The 25,460-nt window shown below is 49.4% G+C and overlaps 2 protein-coding genes and 1 long non-coding RNA gene across 6 annotated transcripts in view; 2 read left to right on the forward strand and 1 right to left on the reverse strand.

Moving 5' to 3' along the window:
- Nucleotides 1–1,762: 1,762 nt before the first annotated feature.
- On the forward strand, nucleotides 1,763–9,602 carry Tmem41a (transmembrane protein 41a). Of its 2 annotated transcripts, none has more exons than XR_015632869.1 (5): nucleotides 1,763–1,946; nucleotides 3,165–3,318; nucleotides 4,634–4,795; nucleotides 5,564–8,701; nucleotides 8,817–9,598. XR_015632869.1 is itself a non-coding variant. In NM_001100805.1 (5 exon segments), coding segments are annotated over 5 exon segments (795 nt in total). In that variant the 5' UTR covers nucleotides 1,771–1,827; the 3' UTR covers nucleotides 9,038–9,602.
- A 1,341-nt stretch (nucleotides 9,603–10,943) lies between these two features.
- Map3k13 (mitogen-activated protein kinase kinase kinase 13) overlaps nucleotides 10,944–25,460 on the reverse strand; it is a 144,395-nt gene continuing 129,878 nt past the window's right edge. Inside the window, 4 exon segments of one of the 3 annotated variants that reach the window (NM_001443859.1) lie at nucleotides 10,944–16,603; nucleotides 17,757–18,054; nucleotides 18,700–18,767; nucleotides 21,921–22,686. In NM_001443859.1, coding sequence (NP_001430788.1) covers nucleotides 16,502–16,603; nucleotides 17,757–18,054; nucleotides 18,700–18,767; nucleotides 21,921–22,686 — 1,234 coding nt within the window. In that variant the 3' untranslated portion in view covers nucleotides 10,944–16,501. 3 annotated transcript variants of the gene reach the window in all.
- On the forward strand, nucleotides 17,376–25,361 carry LOC148002687 (uncharacterized). Its single transcript, XR_015633665.1, has 2 exons — nucleotides 17,376–19,676; nucleotides 24,748–25,361. It is a non-coding gene; the product is annotated as an uncharacterized LOC148002687 (long non-coding RNA).

Raw genomic sequence — 25,460 nt, forward strand, 5'->3', positions numbered from 1 at the left:
ACATTGTGTGTGTTTGTATTTGTGCACACATGTACAGGTCACAGGCATGAGGAGCTCAGAAGGGAACTTGTGGGAGTCAGTTCTCTCCTTCCAGTGTGTGGGTCCCAGGTATCTGGTCATTCGGCTTAGAGGCAAGTATGTTTACCAGCTGAGCCATCTCACTGTACCAGATTCCCAGCTCTTAGACAGTTCGGATCCCCTGACTGGGGAATGGTGTCACCACCATCAACAGGCAGGTCTCCACAAATGTAATCAAGATAACTCTTGAGACTGGAGAGATGGCTCGGTGGTTAAGAGCACTGACTATCCTTCCAGAGGTCCTGAGTTCAATTCCCTGCAACTACATGGCAGCTCACAACCATTTAAAATGGGATCCGGTGCCCTCTTCTGGTGTCTGAAGACAGTGACAGTGTACTCATGTATAGAAAATAAATAAATAAGTCTTAAAAAAAGACATGAATGAGGCCCATTACCCAGGTGACTCTGACTTCTGTCAAGCTGACAGTTAATACTACTCATCATGGTAGTTTTATTATTAGTTGTGTGTGTGTGTGTGTGTGTAATATAATAGACTATAATGCATAAAGAGGATTTATTAGAATAGCTTACAGGCTGTGGTTCAGCTATTCCAGCGATGGAATCTATTCCAGTCTTAGAATCCAGTAGTTGTTCAGTCCACGCATGAGACTGTGTCTCAGCCAGTCTTCTGTATCCTGCAGAACCCTGAGGTAGTAAACTGTAATGCCAGTGAAGGTGTGAGCTTGCCATCCGGAGATGTCTTTTGGAGACAGGTTCTTGCTGTAACCCCAGGCTGACCTCAGTCTCCATTCTGCCTCAGTGTCCCACATGCTGGGATTGCAGACATGATGTCCGGCTAGCAGAATCGTTCTTACTTCAAGCTTCCGGGCTTGTCTTACACCCACAGTTTACTGGTGCCCCATTCCCCACCCTATCTCCTAGCACCGTACAAGTCGTCAATTATTCCTCAGTTCTCACAAACTTCAGACTTCCCTGAAGGCTGCCTTACTCGGGGCCACTTGCTCCTCCTCAGCTTGCTCACCCTAGAGAGTAAAGTCAATGCTCACCTCTTTCAGAATTCGCACAGTGCGAGGACCAGCCACACTAGTTTTGAATATTTGAATCTGGGTTTTCTTTTTGGGAGATGTCATTCTCTCAACCCTCCTACCCTTCCCCTTTCTGGATTTTTGCTTAGAATTTAAAGATGACTGAATCCTGGGCCCTCTTCCTTTTCTTCAAGTGCCGGGATCAGTCACATGAACACCATGTCCAGCACCACAGAATCTGAGACTCAGATGTGTGTTACAGGTTTGTACACGCTACTCCTAGACATGAGTTATAGCAGTAAGCTTCTTCATCCGTTAAGGCACACTGAAATGTGTTTATGAGGACTGAGGATAAGGAGCACACTACTGGTATTGAATATAAGGCGCGTTTGTTTATTTCTGTGGTGGTCATTACGGTGCCAGTTTCACATTTGTTGGCTACATTTGCTTTGTGTGACAGACCGTGGACAAGACTGACCGCTATGCTGCAAGCTAGGAGTGGCGGGCTCACGACTCACCCCTAGAACTCCCAGCTCTGTCACAGGGGCAGCATTGGAGGTGTTCCGGAGGGTAGGGCAGGGCGGTAGCACTTTCGACTAGAGTGATTAGTCCCTGGCGGGGCGGGGCCTACAGCGGCTCGAGGGCGGGGCTTTGCGAGGACCACTCCCTGCGGGCTCAGGAACGCGCTCCGCCCTCCCAGTCGGCGCACGGGGAGGGCTCTGCGTTGCCACGCGGGGAGCGCGCTCTCCGGCCCGGCCGCGGCATGCGCGCGCTGCTCGGCTTGCTCCTGGTATTCGGAGGCTGCACCTTCGCGCTATACCTGCTCTCCACGCGGCTGCCCTTAGGGCCGAGGCTGGGGTCGGCCGGGGAGCCCGAAGGCCGGTGAGAAGGGAGGACACCGGGTGGCGGCCGGGGCGGAGGTCGGAGGGTTGGCAGTGATGTCGCGGGGCCCTTGCATTTTTCTGCCCTCGCGGTCGCCTTCCTGCCCCGGGCATCTCCTTCCTCAACCTACTTTACCACAGCAGCCAGTCTTCAGAGGTGCAGCCCGGACTTCGGGTGACCGGGCTGTGATCCAGTCTGCCCTCTTCCTGCCTGACTCTGTTTCCCATGACAGTTGGGCGAGTCAGGAGGCAGAAGACTTGCAGGTCGGGTTTCCGATTGCTTCTGACTACTTACAAAGTGCATAGAGTGTGTCTGGCACGTTGCTGCCTTCCCAGGAGATGTAACTGGCATTCGAGTATTAGGAGAGCCGTTCTCAGTTACCACTGTTTTTAAGTGGAGCTGGAAAAGCTCTCTTGTGGATGTCAGGTACTCACAAGGACTAGGAGGGCTTGATCACAGTTTATCTCTGCTGGAGGCGAAAACTGTTGAGATGGCAGAGGCAGGGTAGTCTTTGCACCGTGACCTTTGGACGGGATACAGTGAACCAGGCCTAGAGCAGAGTGAAGAGGGAGGCTCTTGGGAAGGGCTGGCCTCCAGCCTGCCGCGTTATCAAGAAAGCTGTATTTATTATGATGGGAGATATGCTTCCACGGGGAATCTTTTTAAATGACGAAATAGTTGCTTTGCCTAGTACATCTGGGGCAAGTGCTGTCTAAATAGTTCTGTTTGCTTGGGAGGGATCCCCTTGAAAGAAAGGCAGTTCATGATGACGCCCACTTGTCTGGAGATGAATATTCTCGTGTCTTTGGATAAGATTAAAAAAAAAACAAAACTAAGGACATTAATCAGTGCTGGAGTCTGTGCTCAGCATGGGATTCCGTTTTAAAACCCCTAAATAAGTAAAGAGGGAATTTAGTGGTTATCCAGCACCAGACCCTTTTTAGGCAAGGAAAATGAGGCCCACGATCACTCCAAGGTCACACAACAGGAACACAGCAGAGTGAGGGTGTCAGCCCAGGGCTCTTGCTCCCATGCCAGGGCTCTCCTATCTGCCTCTGTCGTGTTATATTGGGTCAGCAGTCATCTTGAGTTCTTTCTGTGTGTGACGGCCAGATGAGGTGTTTACAAACTTGCTCTGTAAAGAAGACTCATCTGTAACTTTCTTAGGCACCAGGCTTCTCTGGAATCCACAATTCCACCCGCTTTTCCAACCCCTAGGTCACTGTGGTTCCCCTCAGATCTAGCAGAACTGCGGGAGCTCGCCGAGGTCCTCCGAGAGTACCGGAAAGAGCACCAGGCCTATGTGATCCTGCTCTTCTGCAGTGCCTACCTCTACAAACAGGGCTTCGCCATCCCTGGCTCCAGCTTCCTGGTCAGTGTCCTGCCCTCTTTCTGGCTGAGCTTTCTGTTCTGTAAAATGTGACCGCTCCTCCAGAAACCCCTTTATTTGACACTCCAAGCTTCTACTGTCCTGCCTCTCTCTCCTCCTCAGCGTCATATTCTACACTATATTCTGTTTAGCTCTATCCAGGCTCCGCTGAGTCCTTAGGGCTGACCCTGGATTGACTTCCCCCGAGGGTCGATCTTGCTACAGGGTAAAGAGCCAGTTACTACTTGGTGCTATGTAGCCTCGGTTAGTGAGGGCTTGCATACACAGAATTGGGGTGCGTTTTAGTCCTGCCTAGTGTGAGCTTGGTTGTGAGGCTGTCTGTCACATCTAGGATGGGGGAGAGATAGCACAGTGCCCAGGGTATGGCGAGGACTGCTTGGCGTGTCCAGTGGTTAATGTGTGCTGCAGCCCCGGCCTCACTGCTGAGTCCCCCCCACTTCATTGGCTTACTTACGCCCATTCGTTCATCCACTTGCTAATGCATTTTAAAAGGCTTGTTTTTATTTATGTGCACGACTGCGTCCATGTGTGTGGATGCCTGTAAGAGTCAGAAGACGGCACCAGATCGCCCTGGAAATGACATTCCAGGCAGTTGTCAGCCACCCAGTGTGGGCGCTGGGAACCAAACACTGGTCTTCCACAACATGGGAAAGCAACCTTAGAGGCTGCCCCGTCTATCCAGTTTATGTTTTGAGATGAGCTCTCACTCTGTCTGTAGCACAGACTCGTCTGGAACTCATTTTCTAGCCCAGGCTGGCCTTGTATTCAGAGCAATCCTCCTGCCTCAGCCTCCCGATCGCTGAGACTACTTGGCTTTTCCCTTGTGCTTTCTCCGGGATCCTGTGCTTTGAGGCAGCATGATAATTGCCAGCCAAACTGCATTTGGGAAGTATTAATTAACTCCGTCATCTCTGTGAAATTAGGTCAGTCAGAGCTGTTGTCGAGTGAAGGCTCAGTGTGAGCTTACCAATCAGATGAGAAACAAAGCGTTTCCCGTGCATTACTGAAGGTTTACTCATGGTCTGGACAGCGTTAGCTTGTGAGCTTCATTCCCTTTTCTTTGGTGCCCCAAGGGCGGCAGGGTACCTGTAACCCTTGCCACAGCCAGGCAATGTCTACACAGGACTCCTTTGTGAGCCTGCCAGTGCCCACCGAGCTCTAGTCCCGTTTCAGTCACCTCTTTAGAATGGGCCTTGGGTTTGGAGCTGTGGAAACCACTGGAGCTAACACACAGGCTCCAGGACGAGCCCCTGGAAGCCGGTGGATGCTTCCGTGGCTGAGGCTGCTCTCTTTGCAGAATGTCTTGGCTGGTGCCTTGTTCGGGCCATGGCTCGGACTTTTGCTGTGCTGCGTGCTGACGTCGGTGGGTGCCACGGGCTGCTACCTGCTTTCCAGTGTTTTCGGCAAACAGCTGGTCGTCTCCTACTTTCCTGATAAAGTGGCCCTGCTGCAGAGGAAGGTAAGGTGGGGGCCACACGCACGTGAGCACTGGGTCCCAGAGCATCAGCCCGTGGGCGGAGAGCAGTGTGGAGCCGGGATTTCCCACAGTGTTCCTTCACCCCACCTGGGAGCTGGGAAGGGCTGGTTCTTTTGATGTCTTTAGGAAGTACAGACCTGTGGCCAAATTCTTGTCATTACCTGCTCTGTGGCTTTGAGTTAAGATTCTGACTCCTCCGGTTCCCAGGCACAAATGTTTTTATTGATTATTTTATTTAACTCTGTGTGTGTGTGTGTGTGTGTGTGTGTGCGCGCGCGTGCATGCGGGCTTCTGTACGTGAGAGCGCAAGTGGAAGCCAGAGGTTTACTTCTGATATCTCCTTCAATCACCGTCTACTTTGCTTTTGAAGGCAGAGTCTTTTACTGAGCTTAGAACTCACAGCAGGCCTCATGGGACTTCCTGTCTCTGCCTCTCAGCACTGGGATTCCAGGCTTGTTTGACATGAGTACTGGTGACCAAATGCAGATCCTTATTGCTGACAGGGCAAGCACTTTACTTCTGACCTGTGTCCCCAGCCCAGTTTTTTTTTACCTCAAACTTGTGTGACCCTCTTGTTTCGGCCTCCTGAATTCCTGAGTGCTGGGGGGTGTAAGTGTGAGCCACCATATCTCAGGGGGTGGTATGGGGGCTACGTGCGCAGCGTGAGAGGAGCTGGGAAGGAGCTGTCCAGCTCCAGGCCTTGCTGGAGAGCCCGTTCTGCTCCTGACGCTGGGCTTGCTCTCTCTGCAGGTGGAGGAGAACAGAAACGGCCTGTTCTTTTTCCTGCTGTTTCTGAGACTCTTCCCCATGACACCAAACTGGTTCTTGAACCTCTCGGCCCCGATTCTGAACATCCCCATCGTGCAGTTTTTCTTCTCAGTGCTTATCGGTAAGAGGCGGGGTGGGGTAGTGTTGTGGTGACAGCAATGCCCTCGTCATCTGCCACGGGGCCATGTGCTTGTTTATGAACAGCGTCTTCAAGCCTGGATTCGACACGGTCGTCCCTCTGATGTCACACCTCCTCTGGAAATCCATACAAATACTTGCGGAACCGTTAAGGATTGTTCATCCCGCGCCCACATTTAGTGATTCTTAGGTGCCCAGCATGTGTTGGGCACTGGGATTGGACAGGCTCATCTCTGTAAAGCACATGACTTGGCTCCAAGAAGTGCTACCAGGCTGAAAGTCTAGCTCAGAGCAAGCAACTGGCCCCTTTGCTAAGCGGCCTTAGGGAGGCTCAGCGTCAGGGAGGCTCCTGTCGACCTTCTGAGAACTGCACAGCCATTAGCAAGCCTGGTTAGAGCTGGGGTTAGGAGCAGTGTTTCTTGACTCGTGGGCTTCAGGCCTCCTTTACTGGCAAGTTAAAGTGATAACTTCTCATCTCGAGTGTCCCTGCAGTAAACTACCACCCTCCTGAGACCACAGGAGGTGCCCAGACCTTTCTTAGAGTGCGGAGGGAAGGACGCTCAGGGTTTAAGGTCCAACTTAACAAACATGCAGCGGGGCAGGCGTTATTAATAGGGATGTCTGAGAGAAGCGGGAGAGGGCTGACCACAGTTCTGGTGGAAGCAGCTTGCTGAGTACCTCAGCACCTCAGCTAATGGGGCTTAACAGCTTGTCATTATGGAAGCGTCACCAGTGTGGAGAGACTCTGGAGACAGAATTCCTTCCTGAGAGCCAAGTTCTGTGTGACCTCAAGTGCTCTGACCGTTATCTCCCACACACCACTTCACTACAGTGGAGGAACAGGTTAGCAGGCTTCCAGCCCACCAGCTCAGGGGAAGGGCAGGGAAGAGGCTTCGGATACACTGCAGAAGCAAGGAACTGGGTCTCTGAGGTGGCCTAAGAATGCACTTTGACTTAGTATTTGTTTTGTTTGCAGTGTCGCATAGTCTGGCCTCAAGCTTTCAGTCCTTTTGCCTCAGCCTTCCAGGTGCCTGGACCATAGGCACCCACTACACTGAGCCTAAGATTTCTCTTTGAGACGGCGGTCTCACTGTGGCGCTCTGGCTGGCTGTCAATTCACCATGTAGACCAGGGTACCCTGGAACTCACAGAGATCTGCCTGCCTCCACCTCCTGGGTGTTATGCTAAAGGCGAGCTCCATTTTGCCTGATGTACATGTTTTTGTTTCTTAAACAGTAAAGGGTTCTTGGTTGTTGCTTTTTTTTTTTTTTTTTCTGTATATTTCTTTTTTTTTTTTTTTTTTTTTTATTAACTTGAGTATTTCTTATATACATTTCAAGTGTTATTCCCTTTCCCGGTTTCCGGACAAACATCACCCTCCCCCTTCCCCTTCCTTATGGGTGTTCCCCTCCCAAACCTCCCCCCATTGCCACCCTCCCCGCATAGTCTAGTTCACTGGGGGTTCAGTCTTAGCAGGACCCAGGGCTTCCCCTTCCACTGGTGCTCTTACTAGGATATTCATTGCTACCTATGGGGACAGAGTCCAGGGTCAGTCCATGTATAGTCTTTAGGTAGTGGCTTAGTCCCTGGAAGCTCTGGTTGCTTGACATTGTTGTACTTTTGGGGTCTCGAGCCCCTTCAAGCTCTTCCAGTTCTTTCTCTGATTCCTTCAACGGGGGTCCTATTCTCAGTTCAGTGGTTTGCTGCTGGCATTCGCCTCTGTATTTGCTGTATTCTGGCTGTGTTTCTCAGGAGCGATCTACATCCGGCTCCTGTCAGCCTGCACTTCTTTGCTTCATCCATCTTGTCTAATTGGGTGGCTGTATATGTATGGGCCACCTGTGGGGCAGGCTCTGAATGGGTGTTCCTTCAGTCTCTGTTTTAATCTTTGCCTCTCCCTTCCCTGCCAAGGGTATTCTTTTTCCTCATTTAAAGAAGGAGTGAAGCATTCACATTTTGATCATCCGTCTTGAGTTTCCTTTGTTCTAGGGATCTAGGGTAATTCAAGCATTTGGGCTAATAGCCACTTATCAATGAGTGCATACCATGTATGTCTTTCTGTGAGTGGGTTAGCTCACTCAGGATGATATTTTCCAGTTCCAACCATTTGCCTACGAATTTCATAAACTCGTTGTTTTTGATAGCTGAGTAATATTCCATTGTGTAGATGTACCACATTTTCTGTATCCATTCCTCTGTTGAAGGGCATCTGGGTTCTTTCCAGTTTCTGGCTATTATAAATAAGGCTGCGATGAACATAGTAGAGCACGTGTCTCTTTTATATGTTGAGGCATCTTTTGGGTATATGCCCAAGAGAGGTATGGCTGGATCCTCAGGCAGTTCAATGTCCAATTTTCTGAGGAACCTCCAGACTGATTTCCAGAATGGTTTTACCAGTCTGCAATCCCACCAACAATGGAGGAGTGTTCCTCTTTCTCCACATCCTCGCCAGCATCTGCTGTCACCTGAGTTTTTGATCTTAGCCATTCTCACTGGTGTTGGTTGTTGCTTTTATTTTTGAGCATGTTGTCCAGGCTGGCCTTGAATTTGTTGCTATTCTCCTGCCTCCATGTCCTTTTACTGAAAATATAAGCAGGCTTGAATTGTTATGCTGTCTAGCGACCGGCCTTTGGAGTCCAGTGCTACGCTGGGTTCTCAGAGTACACAAAGCTGTACTTGGAAGAAACTTGTTTTATTTCTGGGGATTGAAACATTTTAATGCATGGTGAAATTTTCGTGTTGCCAGGCTTCCGTTTCCCGTTTGCCTCTTGGGTCCCACCTTAAGCAGGTGTGCAGACCTCAGCAGTTTGTACACGTGCAAACGGAAAACTTTCCATGAGAAATGACCCTGCCTCTCTTCTCTAAAACACACGGGAAAGGGCAGCTCACTGGGTTTTTCCCTGTGTGATTAGTATATCTTCCTTACTGTGATGCATATACAGTTGTGTGGCCTATCTGGATGCCTTTTGCCGGGTAAGGCAGGTATGTATAGGAAGCGTGGGAGAAAAGGAAGGGGTTGAAAGTCAGACTCCCTGTTCTGAATTCCTGGCCATCCTGCCCCAGGGATGACCGTCTGTCTCCACTTTCCGTTTTCCAGGTTTGATCCCATACAATTTCATCTGCGTGCAGACGGGCTCCATCCTGTCCACCCTCACCTCTCTGGATGCCCTCTTCTCCTGGGAGACTGTCTTGAAGCTGTTGGCCATCGCCATGGTCGCTTTGGTTCCTGGAACGCTCATCAAAAAATTTAGCCAGAAGCACCTGGCACTGAGTGAAGCAAGCAGCAAGGGCCGTGTGGACAGCAGGAAGGAGGCATGACGGGGGCCGCCCCGTGTTTTCAGGGCCCCGGACTGTGCTTCTGGTCCTTTTAATGTCCTCGATGTATTTTAATTACCCTCAGAAGATGAGGCGGACAGTGCTCTAGTGTTCTAGTGTGTGCAGGGGTCCGTTAGAAGGGCGTCCTGTCCCGTTCAGCAGGTTCTGTGAAATGAACTGCTTTCTAGAAACATCTATCCAGTGTCTGTCACGCTTGCCCCTTGCCAGTCCCTGAGATGTTTTGGGAGAAGATGCTAGTGGCCGTTTTGGGCAGGCTGTATGACAGGTGTGCTCCTGCTAGCACCCTGCGGATGTTCGTATCAGACAGAACCCTGTCCTCGGCTACTCTGTTGAAGAGCGTCCTCTCTACCTTCCTGCTGATGATCTACCTCTCCTTAAGCCAAGGGAACATGACGAGAGCTGCCTGGGTCTCACACGAGCTTAAGTGCGATGGTTCCTGCAGTGCCCCTGTCCACAGACACGTCTATCCATGGCTAAGCTCCTTGTGCTCACATGTATGTCTTGATGTTAGACTGATTTCAACGTGATTAAATATGAATGGAAGCCGGCTTTGTGTTCTGAATGTGTTGGGAGGAAATTCTTCCCATCTGAAGGTCCTCCCCACTCTGTCTCATCTGAATCAAATGCCTGTCTATAGTTTCTGTCTGGCGTCAGTAAACGAGGCTGTCAGCGGTGTACCCTATGAATGTTTTTTTATTTTGCCATTAGCTGAGAACAGCTGAGGGATAGCTGTACTTTTTAATTCAAAGAGGAGAAGGGAGTGTGCTTGCCCACCTGTTTTCCGGCCACTTAGAGCTGTGTTTGTGTCTTCCAGCTGGGGCGCTGGGCTGTGGGACCTGAGCTGATCCTTCTTTGGCCTTGGGCCTTGTGGGAACAACTCATGACAAGGACCTAGCAGAACTGCGCCGCTCTAAGACAGACCTGTGGGTGTCTGCATTTGTCTCAAGTCTGGGCACAGCTGAGAGCCTTGTCGAGGTTTTCTGGGCTCGCTGTGCTGTGCGAATTCTTGGGTATTCTCAGGTTCTACAGTGAGAGTGAGTTTCCACATCATGGCTTTTCTTTCATTAAAAATAAAAAAATGTGGGGCTGGGGATTTAGCTCAGTGGTAGAGCGCTTACCTAGGAAGCGCAAGGCCCTGGGTTCGGTCCCCAGCTCCGAAAAAAAGAACCAAAAAATAAATAAATAAATAAATAAATAAATAAATAAAAATAAAAAAAGGTTTCTGTTTAAAAGAAGGCATTCTAATGAGGGGGCGGGGAGGTGGAGACTGTGCTTTGAAGAATGGTTCTGTAGCACTTTGGAATAGAGGGAAAGAGAGAAGACAGAGTTTTTTCTGTTCGCACACATGCCTTTTAAAATCCCCCTTTCAGTCTCCCCAGATGTGTGTCCCCAGGATCGTGCTCAGGTGTGCCCTATCAGGTATGACTTCCCGAGAAATGAGGTTTCCCTAATCTTCATAAATGTTCCTCCCTGAAGGCAGATTCCATAAGGCTTGTCTGTGCAGACTGCAGACTTACGACTGCCCTTAACGGGAGCAGAACTGGCTGAAAAAGTACAATCCAAAGGCTAGCCTCGCTCTTCACTCCCAGCAGACTTCTGACGGAGGGAATTATGCCAGCTTCCTGTATCCCTCTCTTGGCTTCTTTAAGAGTGACGTCACTGGTAACAGGAAAGCTGCAGGAAGGGCAGCAGGATGCTCTGGAAGACACAGAGGGCCTGCCCAGGCCTTTCTGGGAACACTCAAGACAAAATGGAAACCACAACTTGAGTGGTTGTCCCTGAAATGTAGGATCCTGGCTGCAGAACCCAGCCTGCCTTTCCCTGGCATCCAGGCAGGGCAGTGTATAGGACAAACATCCCCTTTAGGAAAAGACAGGACCAGAAAACATAAGGTATACTTTTTGTTTAATTTCATGCATTGGTTTGTTTTTATAATCATTCTTGTCCCCATTGCTGTTCAGTACAAAGCCAGAGCTGGTATCTGAAAAGGACATGGAGCGGAGGGGGGGGGGGGCAGGAGCTGAGACCATGGGATGCCAACGTGGGGTTCATAATGAGATTTAAGTAGTAGAAAGAAATTCATTTGCTCTAGATGAATAGGAACTCACATTATTATGAGGGGCGGGGGGAGAAGAGAGGAGGGGAGAAGGCAGACACATACATGAAAACAAGACTCACAGGGTCCCCCCATCCTCTGGGAAGTGGAACTCTAGAGATGGACAGCCACTGGGGTGGAGTGATCATGGCACCCCCCTCACATGGCTGGCCTCTAGCTTGTAGCTAAGAAGGACCATGATCACCGGACAGCAGCCTTGGGCCAGATGCCGCTGACCCATCCCCAGTGCTGAACAATGGCCCTGGGAAGGACTGATTCTGCTGAAAGCTTCTGTAGAGTGGCCTTGCCATCTGCAGATGTGGTACTGACTGAAATCCTTCCATCACACTGTTGCCATGTGACATTGCGCAAAGTCTCACCCAGCTCTTTCCATTTCTGAGAGCTACGCTCTTAGCCACCTGTCCCTGAGAAAGTTCTAGGCTCTCCCGGGTCCTCCACTTAGCAGCCTAGTTCAGCTGGTTCTTGTTTGAACAGGCTTTTGCTGTGCCAATGGAGCCATGCAGATGAGCAAATCCAGTGGGCCAGCCTGGAGGGAGGTGAGCAGATTGGGACATTCGTTCTATGGCATCAGCAGAGAAAAACTTGCTGTCTGGGAAGGCACTGGGTCCACACTGAGGTTGGAGAAAAGTCTTGATATTCACATCGTCTCGGGAGGAGACACGGGCTGGGCCGCACACCTGAGCCTTCTGTTCAGACGGGGAAGAGTGTGCTTATTCCGTACAGTCCAGTGTGGGTAGAGATGCCGTTGGTGGTTACTCAGTCGGACTGCAGTCTTTGCCTGTCATGGTGTACCCCTGCTGGCCTTGTAGATCCACAAGGAGACCCCTGGCCTGGTCTTGTACTTGCCCATCAGGGAACGCAAGATCTCAAATGGTCAACGCATATATACTTTGCACACCAGTTCCAGAAAGTTATGAGTGGTGCTCTGCTCTGAGACTGTAGCTCGGATCAGCAGGGAACAATGTGGTGTTCAGATACAGACCAGTGTTTAGGGTAGAGGTGGTGCAGGGTGGAACATGGTATTTTGGTTTCGAGAAATAAACATAGTATATAGGGCAGGGGAGGAATCCCTTAGACATTATTATTATTATTATCATTATTTATTGAGACAGGGTCTCACCAAGTCACTCTGCCTAGCTTGTATGTAGAGCAGGCTAGCCTTAAAGTCACAGAGTCTGCCTGTCTCTGCCTCTCCCAGAACTAGGATTAAAGGTATGTGCCACCACACCCAGCTAGAAATGCTTTTATTTATTTATTTATTGATTGATTGATTGATTGGTTCTTTTTTTCGGAGCTGGGGACCGAACCCAGGGCCTTGCGCTTGCTAGGCAAGCGCTCTACCACTGAGCTAAATCCCCAACCCCTAGAAATGCTTTTTAAAAAGAGAATTTGATGTTGGAAGGAGATCTCCAGGCTCTATCCTTATTGCTGAATCATTGGCAGGCGGCAGCTATGGGGGAGGGGAATCACGGTTTTGTGGAAGTGGTTCGTGGTTAGTGTCCCTTGCTCCAGTGGATGGCCATACGCACCGCATACCTGGGTGGTAGTGACTTTATTGATGAATTACCAAAACAATAATCCAAAAGCCTGAAGTGGGCAGGAGGATGGCTTAGGTTGGATACAGAGGGGTACGGAGTGAATATGATCATAGCTCATTGTTTACGTGTATGAATCTCTCAAAGAATTAAAAAACATATAATCAAAAACATTTGAGACATAAGGGCATAAGGAAAAAAAAACAAACAGTAAACCACTGGATCAACAGGAACACATTCTTCCAGAAAAGATGTCAGGGCTACTTTGTGGGAGCACTGACAAGCCTATGTTAGTGACAAGGAACTCCAACACCATCCCCTCCATCACCCAGGGCAGGTCAGGGGAATAAATTAACACAACGGCCCTGAATAAGCACTAGACATTACTGATCAAAACGATTTTAATTCCGGGATTTACTTAGTACAACTAGAGGCTTTAAATAGTTTTCAAGCAGGCCACCCAGGTCACCTTAAAACATCATCTTCATTGTCCTGGGCAGAGTCTACCCCAGTCTTAGCCAGCTCTGAACTTGATGAAGGTGGGGTATGATTTAAAGTGCACACAGGCTTCTCCATTACTGTGCTAGGCTATTATTTTAAGAGGGTTTTTTACTTAGGGATGTGATCTAGAAAAAAAAAAAAAAAAGGAGAGAAAGAGAGAGAAATCCAGTGCTTGACTGCAATACAAAATGAAACTCATCTTCAGTAGTCAGTCAAAAACAGCCGGCCAAAGAACGCAGATATTCATCTTGAAGCTTGAAACCAGACTGGCAAGGATTCTCAAAGCACCACGGTATGGCGGCATCTAACAGCACTGAAGAATTGGCTCTTAAGTCTCCTGATCCCTCCGAGAGAGGTTCTGACTAATGCTTTAAAGGAAACACAGCCTGGGTTTCCTGGCTCCTACAAGGCGGGTGGGGTAGGGACTGTTCTTCCCTTTTAACCTTGCTTAGAATCATTTTTTTTTTCTGAAACCACAATAATTATACCACAAAAAAGGTGGATGTTACTCTCATCTCGACGCCACAGTGAACGGCTGGAATCAACACCACACTCCTGGCACATTGTGGCATCCCATCACGGTGACTCCAGTTAAGGTGGCCTTGGTGTGATACACAGACAGGGTGGGAATGCAGAATGCTGACGAAGGCTGAGGTACTGGGTGGGTTTTCTGGAAGGACACTGAAAGGTGCAGCAGAAGCTTCTTCAGAGCTCACTGTTGTCACTAACGGTGTGCACAGGACAGACAGCTGCTCCTGCTTTGTGTGCACAGGAAAAGTTTTAATTCTAAGGAACAAGGGACCTGAGGCAGTCAAGCATGTCCTGCTGGTGCACATCTCTTCTAGTCTCTCCACTCTTCCCATTCTGTGGGACTCAGTAGGAAGGGGATGATGGCTTGGTTTGCTGTCCGCCCTTGAAACTCCCTCATGAGTCCTCACAGAAACTCTTTGTCTTGCCGTCTGACCATTCAATCTCTTTTTGCCTATTACAGTCCCATGATTTTATGTCTAAGACACTTAAGAAAGTTTATAACTTTTGAAGCTTTTGAACTACTTGGTCATCTACTTGGTCATCTGCATATTCAGGAGCTTTTACAATCAAGTAAAAAAAAAAATCGGGGGTTGGAGGTTTAGCTCAGTGGTAGAGCGCTTGCCTAGGAAGCGCAAGGCCCTGGGTTTGGTCCCCAGCTCCGAAAAAAAGAACCAAAAAAAAAAAAAAAAAATCACAGTGTACCTGTTGGGTGTCAGGGCAGAGCACACCTCCTCAGACCATTGCTGCAGTATTCAGGAGACCAGGGAAAACACTGAGGAACGCTGGCAGTGCCAAAGGACGGCTCCATCCCCAGCCTTCACTGAGGACCACAGAAGTCCATAATAATTCACGATTAGCAATGAACAGTCATTGTGCTATATCATAAGCCACACCTTCTGGTCAACAGAAAATCATGACGCTATACAATAAAAACAATAATAATAATGCCATAACTTAAGCTCTTGTGTGTAGTCCTGCTACAGTTCATACAAAACGGAATAATTTAACAAAACAATACTGCTTTCTAAGTACATGTTCCTTCATCTTTCCCATGAGCTAAGAATTATAGACTAAATTTTAAAATCAACATTTCAACATAAAGTGTAAACAAAGGAGGGATCTAACATAAGACTGGCTCCGAGCCCCTCCTGCACTTCCTTTTGGCTGACACAGTCAGTGAGTGACACCCGCCGCAGGGCCACTGTTTCCATTTGGGTTGGAATGTCTCAATACCTAACATCCTTATAGGATGCAACATCGGAATGCAGCCAGTGCAGGGCAATGCAGAAGCCCGCACGGGAGACAGGAATCGGGCCAGCGTGGGTGTATGTAAATTCTAGATGAAACATCTTTAACCCACGCGTGGTGGTGCCCACCTGTGACCCAGCCCTCTGGGGACAGCGAGACACTTCCTGCTTCAAGCCAAAGCCCCACAAAGCATGCAGGGTATCATTCATAGACCTGGACTCTAGACACAGGAAGAATCGTGTGCTTTCGAGAAACCAGAGTAATTCTAATTCCCGCTTAGCATCAGCTGCTCCTTCTACCGATTTCCTAACCCAACTAAAGAAAACCGTAGTGATTCAGAATAATAATAATAATAAAAACCAAACAAACAAACAAAAAATAAAAAAACAGAACCCACTGTAATTTACAGATAGCATTTAACAAATGGGGATGGGTCATCTACGGGCTGCTAACTTTGCCTTTTATGCTACAGTGATTGACAGACAGCCACCAAAGCTTCCAAGCTAGAATGAGATCACGAACAAAACAAAGACGGTTTGGGATTGGACACTGGATACACACATCCTAGCTACCTCGTGTGTGAATCAGTGTGGTTCCGGGAGGTAGACGACCTGGGTCAGAGAGGGGTCGCACCGTCTTGCTTAGTTAGCTGAACAGAGCCATCTTGAGAAGGGTGTTTACAGGCTTGCTTTTCTAATGTCACTAGAAGATGCTCTTCTCATCTTACCCCTTTGTGCCCCTCAGGACCCTTTCCCCTTCCTAAAAGAAGTGGCTAACAGGTGGAAAGAAAGGAAGCTACCTAGGAGAAATGGCACTGCGTCTGGAAGACCACTCTGGCCAGGGGCATGAAAATGGCGGCATTGAAGGGGAAGCATGTGCTAAGGGTGGGACCTGATGCTGATGAAGCTCTTACTACCAGGTTCTGCTCAACGTTCAAGAAACAAAATGGCTTCCAGATGTGCAGCTGTAGCTCTGTGTGCTTCTTCCTGCTAGGGGAAGAAGCACGTGCCCTCCAAGGCATTGGTGCTGTGAGACCGCTCAACTTCCAGGTCTTTCCATCCTTCACACGGACAAGCCAGCTGAACTTAGTGTGGCTGTGTTCCCTTTGGCTTGTGTCTTCAACGTTCAACATGTTTCCTTACAGCTTTTCAAGCATGGATGAAGGATCCGGTCCCGTGTTCAAGTGACAGTGACACCTGGTCCCACAAGTTGCTCTTAGGAGCAACATTTCCTTATTTTTTTTTTTTTTTGTAAAGAAATTATTGTGTCTGTATCATATATAGTTCACTCTTTACAATACAAAGTGTTAAAATGTCCAACAAAAATAAATATCAATGTTACAGTAGTTGGCGTACTCAGTACAATAGATCCCTGCCATTCTTGATTGAAATGCTCCGTGAGACGCAGTGTCTTCTGGGTGTTTTCCCAGAGGTTTGACGAGTCTCATGTTCCTGCCACACCTCCCAGACGGATGAACGAGGGAGGGGTCTATTGCTGGAGCCGAGTGAGCTGTGGTCACCAAGTGGCAGAGCTGTAGTTCTTGCTGGTCCTAACTGTGGCATCAGAGCAGTCCCCCTCTGAAGAGTCGCGGTCCGAGTCTGCAAACTGCACGGGGTTCTGCAAGGTTGAGACAAGAGCTCGTAATTCTCTTCCACAGCCCTCACTTGAGCTCAGCCCCGCCCACGCTATAGGAGCTGACAGAGGTAAATGAGGCAGGGCCCTGTCCTTGGGGTTGCTTATAGAGAACACAGCTAAGTAAAGTTGGTAATGCTGACGGTGGGGTGGCCCCTGTACCAGGTCCCCACGTCCTCATCTCCATAGCACTCCAGTGTCCCATGTCCTGGAGTCCTTTAACCTCTGCTAATCTGATCTACTCACCTACTGAAATGGAGCTTTTCTCACAGATTTGAGAGAAATCACACATCTTACAGGTAAGGAGACTGACCTTCAGAGAGGGTAAACAACTTGCTCAAGGTCACACAGCAAACAGAGTGACCGCAGCTTGCATCTAGGTGGTCTGAGTTCAGGCTTTACACTTACGAGCACCATGCTCTTCTGACTCCCCAAAGGCTGCACTCGTCTCCATGAGAGACGGTGTCTTCTCTTCTGTGGCAATATCTTCCAGAGGAGAGCGAGGGATGCTTGGTCCCTTAGTGAGGTTGGAAGATGGGGTGAGGAGGTGAGGATTCCTGAGCGATCCACGCCTCTGCCTCACTTGTGAGTCACTGTTCTTATTCAGGGAGACCCGTGACTACACACTTTCTTGTACTTTGTGGAACAACGCATACTTTATCTACTGAGTAAAAATTATAAAAACCCTGAGGCATGAACAGACTTGTGCTGGTTAGACTCCACACCCCTAACCCCCAACTTGACACAAGTTAGAGTCGTCTGAGAAGACCTCAATCGAGAAGACTGTCATCAGACTGGCCTGTAGGCACGTCTGTGCAGTGTTTTCTTGATTGACAATTGTTGTCCAGCCCACTGTGGGTGGAACCACCCCTGGGCAGGTAGGCGGTCCATACAAAAAAAAAAAAAAAAAAAAAAAAAGGAAGCTGAGCAAGCCATGGGAGCAAGCAGCCTTTCTCTTCAGCTCCTGCCTTGGCTTCCCTCGGTGACAGACTGGAACTGTAAGTGAAATAACCCCTTTCTTCCCTAAGTTGATTTTGGTCATGGTTGTATCACAGCTACAGAGAACAAACTAGGGAAATCCTTTCACCCCAGAAGAGCCAGAAAGGGGGTAGTGGAGTACGGAGTGAGAGGTGCCCACCTCGTAGCCGCGCTCCTCAGCACACAGCTTGCCAAGGGACATCTGTGTCTTCACACGCCGTACTGCACACTCCTTGTCAGACAGCCCATCCGAGTGGGAGGAGATCTCGATGGGGGCCTCTGGTGTCTGGGACAGCAGGTCGTCCAGCGTCTCTGCCAGGCGGTCCTGCCGTCTGTTGGCCGACTCATCCGGACTGTTGGAGTGGTCACTAGTGTTACCCTCCTCTCCATCAGACACAGAGAAGTTCTCGGAGCTAAAGGTTGAGTACGACTGGTAACTACTAATGCAACGGTGAGGCCTGCAAATGAGAAACACGCAAACGCAACCAGAGCATGAGCCTCTCTCTCCCGCCTTGTCTGTACCTCCTGCCCCAGGGGAACACTGAAAGTCAAGCTTGATAGGAAACATTTACAGAGGTAGAGAGGAGCTATGGGCTGAATTGTGCCCTCCCAAATTCTGTCATTTTATCCACATGTGAGGACAGGAAGATGGCAGCTGTCTGCAGGCATGGAAGCAAGCTACGCCTAGTGGAATGGAACCACCGCCATTGTGAGCTTGCACTTGCTGGCTTCTAAGACTGGAAGAAATAAACGTTCTGTAAACGCTCTTGTGTGATATTTGAATCTAGCAGCATGGACAGCCTGTCTCAAGGAGGCCCACTGGAAACCATCAGTCGCCACAACAAATACCAGCCCTCCCAAAGCAGCGTGACAGCGGTTCTGTACTCTGCTCCTCACTGTGACCTCCGGAAACGAATCTGATGACCTATGACCTGCTGTGCATATGCAACCTTTAGGCATGGTGATTGAGAAGACCTCAGCGCTTAGTTCAATCTCCTTGTACGGTGGCCGCAGATGGGCCTCTGGCTGAGCTGGGTGTGGTACATGTGGGGTCTTCCCCATTAGAGACACTGAACACAGTCACAGGCTCGTGCGGGCCTTACCTCTGTCGTCGAGGAAATTCTACTTCACTGTCCACTTCTCCTTCCTCTTCTGAGGAGTCATCTCCACTCTGAGGGGGACAAGGAGGAAAGGCCTTCATTGGTTTTAGAATCCTCCTCTTCCCTATCTCTCCTTGCCTCTCGAAGACTTAATCTTCATCTAGAGGGGTTCAGTGATATCCTGCTTATGGCCTCTTTAAACATGTCCACCCACATCTGGGTAGGGGAGCTCAGACTGGAATCTATCATTCAAAAGGCTGAGGCAGAATCAGTCAAACACTGTCTCAAAACCAAACAATACAAAACGCAAAGCAGCTCCCAGACAAAACAAACAACTTCCCAACACCAAAACAGCATGGCCCAAACCGACACATCCAAATACCCAAATACACCCAGCCAGCAGCAGGGTGCCCTGTTCCCATGACAACAGGCCCTTTGCCAGGTGCCAGAAGACAGGACTTTCGCTTTGCTTGCAGGAGGCAGAGGTCCCATGCAACTGTACAGAGAGGAAGCCGGTGAGGTCCTAGATTTGGGACATTGACCTGTAACTGTTGCCACAGGGATTCTAGGGTCTTTCATAGAAATTCCACCTAGGTCCTTTTCAGCGCTGCGAAGCCAAGCAAGTGCTTTCCCGTTTCTATAGCAATTGTTTCATTACTAACATATGGCTACGTCAGGACGTACGGTGTTTAAACCTCAGACTGTACCTTGTTTATACTCAACTCCATAGCCATTCGTTGAGGGTGCAATCACACAAATTCGTGTCAATACTTTCGAACTTTAAACAGGGGTGAGGGGATCTCCAGGCATTTTCACTGAGTCCACAAGTCGTTGGGGACAAGGGTACGCTGGCTGAGACCACTGAGAGGACTGCAGGGTTCTGTGGCTGATGTGAAGAGCTGCCTAAGTGCTTGGCTGACGGCTGATCTTCCCCATGAGAAAGATCTCATCTGGCACCACAGGCAGAAGACCAGCCACAGGTGAGATCAACTGTCCTTACCCCCGCACTCCAGTGCCCTGGACTACAGCGTCTCCCGGGAGCTTGGATGGCCCCACCCTAGCCAGTGGGAGCGATCCAGAGGTCGAGGGTAATTTCCATTTAAAAGCCTGTTCTAAGATATCACAATCCTATCGTTGTATTTTAACACTTTGGTTTGCTTGCTTGTTTGTTTGAGTAGGAAAGACTGGGATGGAGTTGTCCTAATTACCAGGATGAGCATTTATTCTAGGAACACCTACTGAAGTGCATCTTGGGGGAGAGAGGCCAAGTGGCCGTGGGGTGTGCGGTTACAAAGCTGTGTGTGCCGTGTGTTCTAGGCCTGCAGGGCCATAGACGGCATCTAAGCGGCCGTAAGGTCATTCGAAGGTACGCGTGCTGTGGAACGACTAAGAAAAGACGTGGGTTCCTTTTGGGGTTGATGAAAACGGCTTACAAATTGGTCACTGAGATGGCTGGAGAGCAATGTGGATAAAAAGTGTTGAACTAGGCCAAGGCTGGCAAGATGGCTGCGGGCAAAGGCATCTGCCATCAAACAAGCCAGTATGGACATGGGGGTGTGCTGTGGTGACAATTTTGGAATTTTGGCTTCTTTAAAAACTCAGAAATATTGTAAGAATGTGCTTTTGTTTTTAATCTCAGGTGTAGGGACATGGGGCTGCTTTGGACCCTCCGGAGCAGCTGACTGATTTTGCTTTCTGTTCTAGCAGACGCATGGTTTTGCCAGCTACAGTTCATTTCTGTGATTGTGCGACATTTGGAATTCTGGGGACTTTTCGAATGGGAATATAAATGCTAGAGCCCCGATGGATGGGGTTGGTGGCTGGCTGTTCAGCGAGGGGGTTGGTTGTGGTTTCTTAGTAGTTGTGCTCAAAGAAGAAACAAGAGGAAGGAAATTAGATTTTGCGGTTTTCCTAATTTCTCTCTTCCCTCTGTCCTTGTTTCTCCTATCTAGTGTTAGGAGGGGAAACCAGAGGGGGCAGACAAAGGGTGGGTAAAAGAACCCACTAAGTAGCAAAGACCAGCTACAGTATGTGTTATAGTTCAGCACACAGGAGGCTGAGAGAGAAGAATTCTGAGTTTGAGACCAGCTTGAGCCACGCAGCAAGACTCTGTCCTCCTAGCCCTCCTCCCGACCCCCGCAAAAAGACCCCAACCAAACCAGACCAGATCAGCCAAGTAACCAACCAGCCATCCCGTAAAGTTTAAATGGAAGGCCTCTATGTTACTGGCCACAGGAGTTGGGGGGCTGCAGAATGAATTTGGTCACACAAGTGCACACATGAAGCTCTGCTCGGGCAGCAGCGGCGGCACGTGTGGATGGAAACGCTGATCTGAGACGCAGTCCTCAGCCTCAGCTCCTCTCCCATGAGGTATCCAGTTGACCAAACGCTCAGCTCGCACCCTTCCTTTCCTCAACAGTGGCGATGAGCTAAAGCCATGCTCAGAATTACATGTGTTTCATGGTCCAAGTACTTCTCCCGGTAACCTCTGTTAGAAACCTTAGCCAGACGCTGTAACGTTTAAAGCATTCCAAATGCTACTCTAGACGCTGCTCATTAATTCACCTAGTCTTCAAATCAAGAAGCATGGCTGAGCCCACCATTGGCCCTCTGTGCAGACAGTGGCAGGTTCTCAGAGGTGCTGGGTGAATGACCCTCTCTTTGAACTGCCTGACTTGAAATCTTAGGGTCTCCAGCTCCACATAGGACTGCCAGGCAGCCGGTGGAGGAGACAAACAGGTTATAGTTTAGAACTAGCTGGGTCAAGATATCCTTAGTGTTTTCTCAAGAATATTGTAAAGAGCGTTAGTGCAAAGGAGGGGATTAGAAGCACAAGCTTTAAAGGGCGGGTGGTCAATGGATGCAGGAGATGCGGACGGCAGAGTTTATTGTGTGACTTCTTCAAGATCATGTTTGCTATGACACATCAGGAACCCTCATTTCCTGAACTTCCTGAGACACCACTCAAGACTGGAGCTCTAGGACAATAGTTCCCAAACAGCTGTCTTTAAAATATGGTTATCCCAGTCTCCAGTATAGTAGTACTCTGTCCCCCTAATGAGCCCCCTGGTCCACACTGAAGTGCTGTGGAGGGAGAATCTTTTCCCAATGCACACTCTTTCCCCAGATGCACACCTCTAAATGACCAATTTATAATGCGCACCACACGACTGACTCTGGCCTCCTTTGATGGCATCCTTTGATCTGCTCTTGTTGAACCTTACCTTCTGAAGGGGCCGTGGCTTTTGAGGTAGCAATGGGGGTGTGAATTGATGAGAAATACCAGACTGACAGCCATTGAATCCATTTGCCTCCGTTCTCTCAGAGCCTTGGGCATTTCCTGAAAGAGGATTGTGTGCTGGTGAACTGGAAGGGTCTGGGCTCCTCCCCACTGGCTCAGTGGTGGGAACATCTAAGGACCCAGAATGTTCTGGCCTGCACTGGAAACAGGGATCATAGGGTTCAGCCTGACAACAGCCCCAGGGTCCGACTTGGTCTTGGTCAAGTTCAGAATTTCTCCAACAATCTGCTGCCATGGCTGTGGAGATGAGGTCGGGACTAGAGCCAGGCATCTGTCTTTGAGCGTGGTTGCTGAGTGGACTCCGCAGGGCTGCTGCTGGGCCGAAGTACCTCAGGTTATTGGCGCAGGTCGCAATGTCCTGCCCATGCGCATTGAGTCTGGGATGGCGGCTCTGAGGCAGGGGAGGAGGGACTTGCTGCTGGGGAAGATTATGTTGATAGGCAGAAGGGCACTGAGCCTGAGTGTGCTGTAGGTAGGTGGGGTGGGGTGAATTTTCCTGGGCAGGCTGGGTTTTCAAGATTGCTGCGAAGTCACTATGGCTGCCTCTACTGTTCCCTCGGCGGTGACGTGGTTTGCTTCGGTACCGGCTCCTGCTGCTTCCGGTGGACATTTTGGGACTTCCAGACAGAGGGGATGCAGTGGGAACTGCTTCTGTACTAGGGATGCCTTCGGATCGCAACAGGTCTGGCCTGGGAAGGAGAACAGATTTGTTTCAAACGCATCAAAACACGTTTAACGCTGGGGTAAAATATGCCAAGCTTTACAATACTTTCTTGGATTAGACATTTGCAACGCTGGGGACCAAGTCCAGTGCCTTGTGCCTGCGAGGCAAGCACCCTACGGCTCAGCTACAGCCCTAGCCCTTCTATCTTTGCTGTGGTTGTGTGTGTGTTTGTTTGCTTGAGATAGTGTTTTACTCTAGCCCAGGTTGGTCTCAAACTTGTGGCAATCTTCCTGCTTCTGCCTCCGGAGTCCTGGAGCTACTATCAGAGTGAGCCTCCTTCTGGGCCTCACCCTTTGAGTCTACACTCACAGACAACAGATAGCCACAAGAGAGCTGTTTAATGTTGGATGTTTAAAGCAGCAAAAACTGGGAAACAATCTAAATGTCCACTCACAGTGATTTCTTATTTTTAATTTAATTAAACTACTTAATTTAAATAAATTTAACCTAATTATTATTGTGGGGGGCACATATGGTGTGTGTGTGTTCCACAGTGCATGTATAAAGGCCAGAGAACGACATTAGGGGAGATAGTTCGCCCCTTTCCACCTCTCTCTGGGGATTGAACTCAGGTCATCAGGGTTGTGTTTTGTTACCAGTTAAGCTGTCTTACTGGCAGCTTTCACTTCTCTGGATTCTGAATCGCTAACTTATGTACTCATTCTTTAGAATTCTGTCCCACAAGCTCCCTAATGTCTTCCTTGTCGTCTTGACTGTCAGCTTGGTACTGGCACGGCAAGGCCTTCATCAGCCCTCAGCCCACACCTGGGCATGCTGTCTACCACAGAGGAAAGGTGTGGTACCACAGAACAAACCTCAGGCTCAATAGGCAAGAGCGAAAATGTCCAGGGAGTTTGCCCTGGACATGATCTCCCGGAAGGATGAGACTGTTTTATCCATCCTCGTACAGGACCAGTTCTAGCAGGGAGTCTTGTTTACTGCAGGTATTCAATAGTCCTAAGGGCTGGAAGGGAAGGAGGGGTCGGAGAGGGAAAGGGAGCCCTAGAAGTCAGGCAGAGGCAGCAAAAGAGGGTTGCTGGGAAGTGACGGTGGATTTCTGCTTCTTCCTCCCCTCTGAGACTGGGTCCCTCGCCCGAGCTGGCCTTAAACTTTCCTGAGGATGATCTTGAGCTGATCACCCAGCTTCTACCTCTCGATTGCTGCAACTGCAGGCATGTGTCACTGTGGCCTGCTTATGCCATGCTGGGAACCGACTCCTGGGCTTTATGCATGTTATAAGAGAACTCTACCAACTGGGCTGTGCCTCCAACCTAACGTTCTGCGTCATCCTAATGGGAGGAGGCCTCACTCAGTGTGTTCCAGAGCCTACAGGATCAGCCATGAGGGTCACGTGCAGAGGGAAGCCAGAGCATGGATGCAGGGTAAACAGGCGGTTCCTGAGCGGCGTCCCCAGTTTGGGACCAGGCAGGACACAAAGTAAGGAGAACTTTTAGAGCCGGGAGGTCTACACATTGCTTTTTATAAACAGCAGAAATACTCTCTCAGCTAATTCTGAGGCACTGGATGTCGTGGCCTTGGTTGGAAGAGGGCAGTCCTTCCCAACTTGGCGCTTACTGGGGGCATCCAAAGGAGAGACGAGGAGAAAGTGTCCTAGCTAAGAAACGTACAAATTCCACAGTGTTGGGAGCCACGCCCTTGAAACCCTCCATTGTTGATGTTATTATTATGGTTAGAATTAAGTATGACTAGGTTTGTGGAAAATCCCCAGCCAGCTGCAGAAGACTAGTACAAATCTGGTGGTCAAGGTAAATAATAATATGATAAAGTTCTCCTGCTGACTAATAATGTGACAAATCTGTGACCTTTCTGACCTCCTGTCAACATCAGCCAATTCCCTGACCACACGAATATTGTGTCCTTGTCCTGTGTAAATGTTTCTTACTTACCCCCTCCCTCTGTTACCCATGTTATGATATAAATTCAGCCCTGGGGAAAAATAAAATTGTCGCCTTGATCAGACTCTTGGTGTCCTTCTTCGTGACTCTTGTCCCCCATTCTCTTCTAGGTACCCCCGGACCCGTCGCTTACACCACAGAGGGGGAGCCTGCAAAACTCCTCACAGATGTAAAGTGCCTGGCTCACAGGATCAGGTGGATTACATCAGGACTTGGGATCACCACTGGTGACCTCATCGTCATGGCTTGTCATCACCAAGCAGGGCTGATTCTTTGACCTGGAGTCTTTGACTCCAGGGCACAGTTCTTTTCCCCCTCAGGCTTCTCTTTTAGACAGACTTCTATACACTCACTGAAGTCTATGGGAAACAGGCTGGGAGGACTCTACCACGAAACTATGGTAGCCAATCTTGGTTGTCAGTTTGATACACCTTCCCAAGAGTGAAGAGTCACCTCCATTAGAGTTACCTGAGGGCATACAACTGTGGGGTGGCATTCCTAGACAAGAGAGTGGCCTGGGGTGAATAAGAAGGGCAGCTGAATGTAAGTCTGGGGACAAGCCAGCAAGCAGTGTCACTCCAGGGTCTCTGCTTGAGTTCCTGTCTCTAGGTTCCTTCCCGAGTTCCTGTCGTGGCTTCCCTGGGCTGTAACCTGTAAGCCAACTCCCACCTCCCAAAGTTGGTTTTGGTCAATGTTTTATCACAGTGACAAAAAGCAAATGGAACCCAACATAGTTCTTGACTAACTGGTAAGCTGGGATTTGAACTTCTGATGGTGACTGATGGGAAACAGCCTTGCCCTGCCCTGCCCTGCCCTGCCCTGC

This window comes from Rattus norvegicus, chromosome 11 (assembly GCF_021556685.1).
Source record: "Rattus norvegicus strain SHRSP/BbbUtx chromosome 11, alternate assembly SHRSP_T2T, whole genome shotgun sequence".
NCBI classification, from domain to species: Eukaryota; Metazoa; Chordata; class Mammalia; order Rodentia; family Muridae; genus Rattus; species Rattus norvegicus.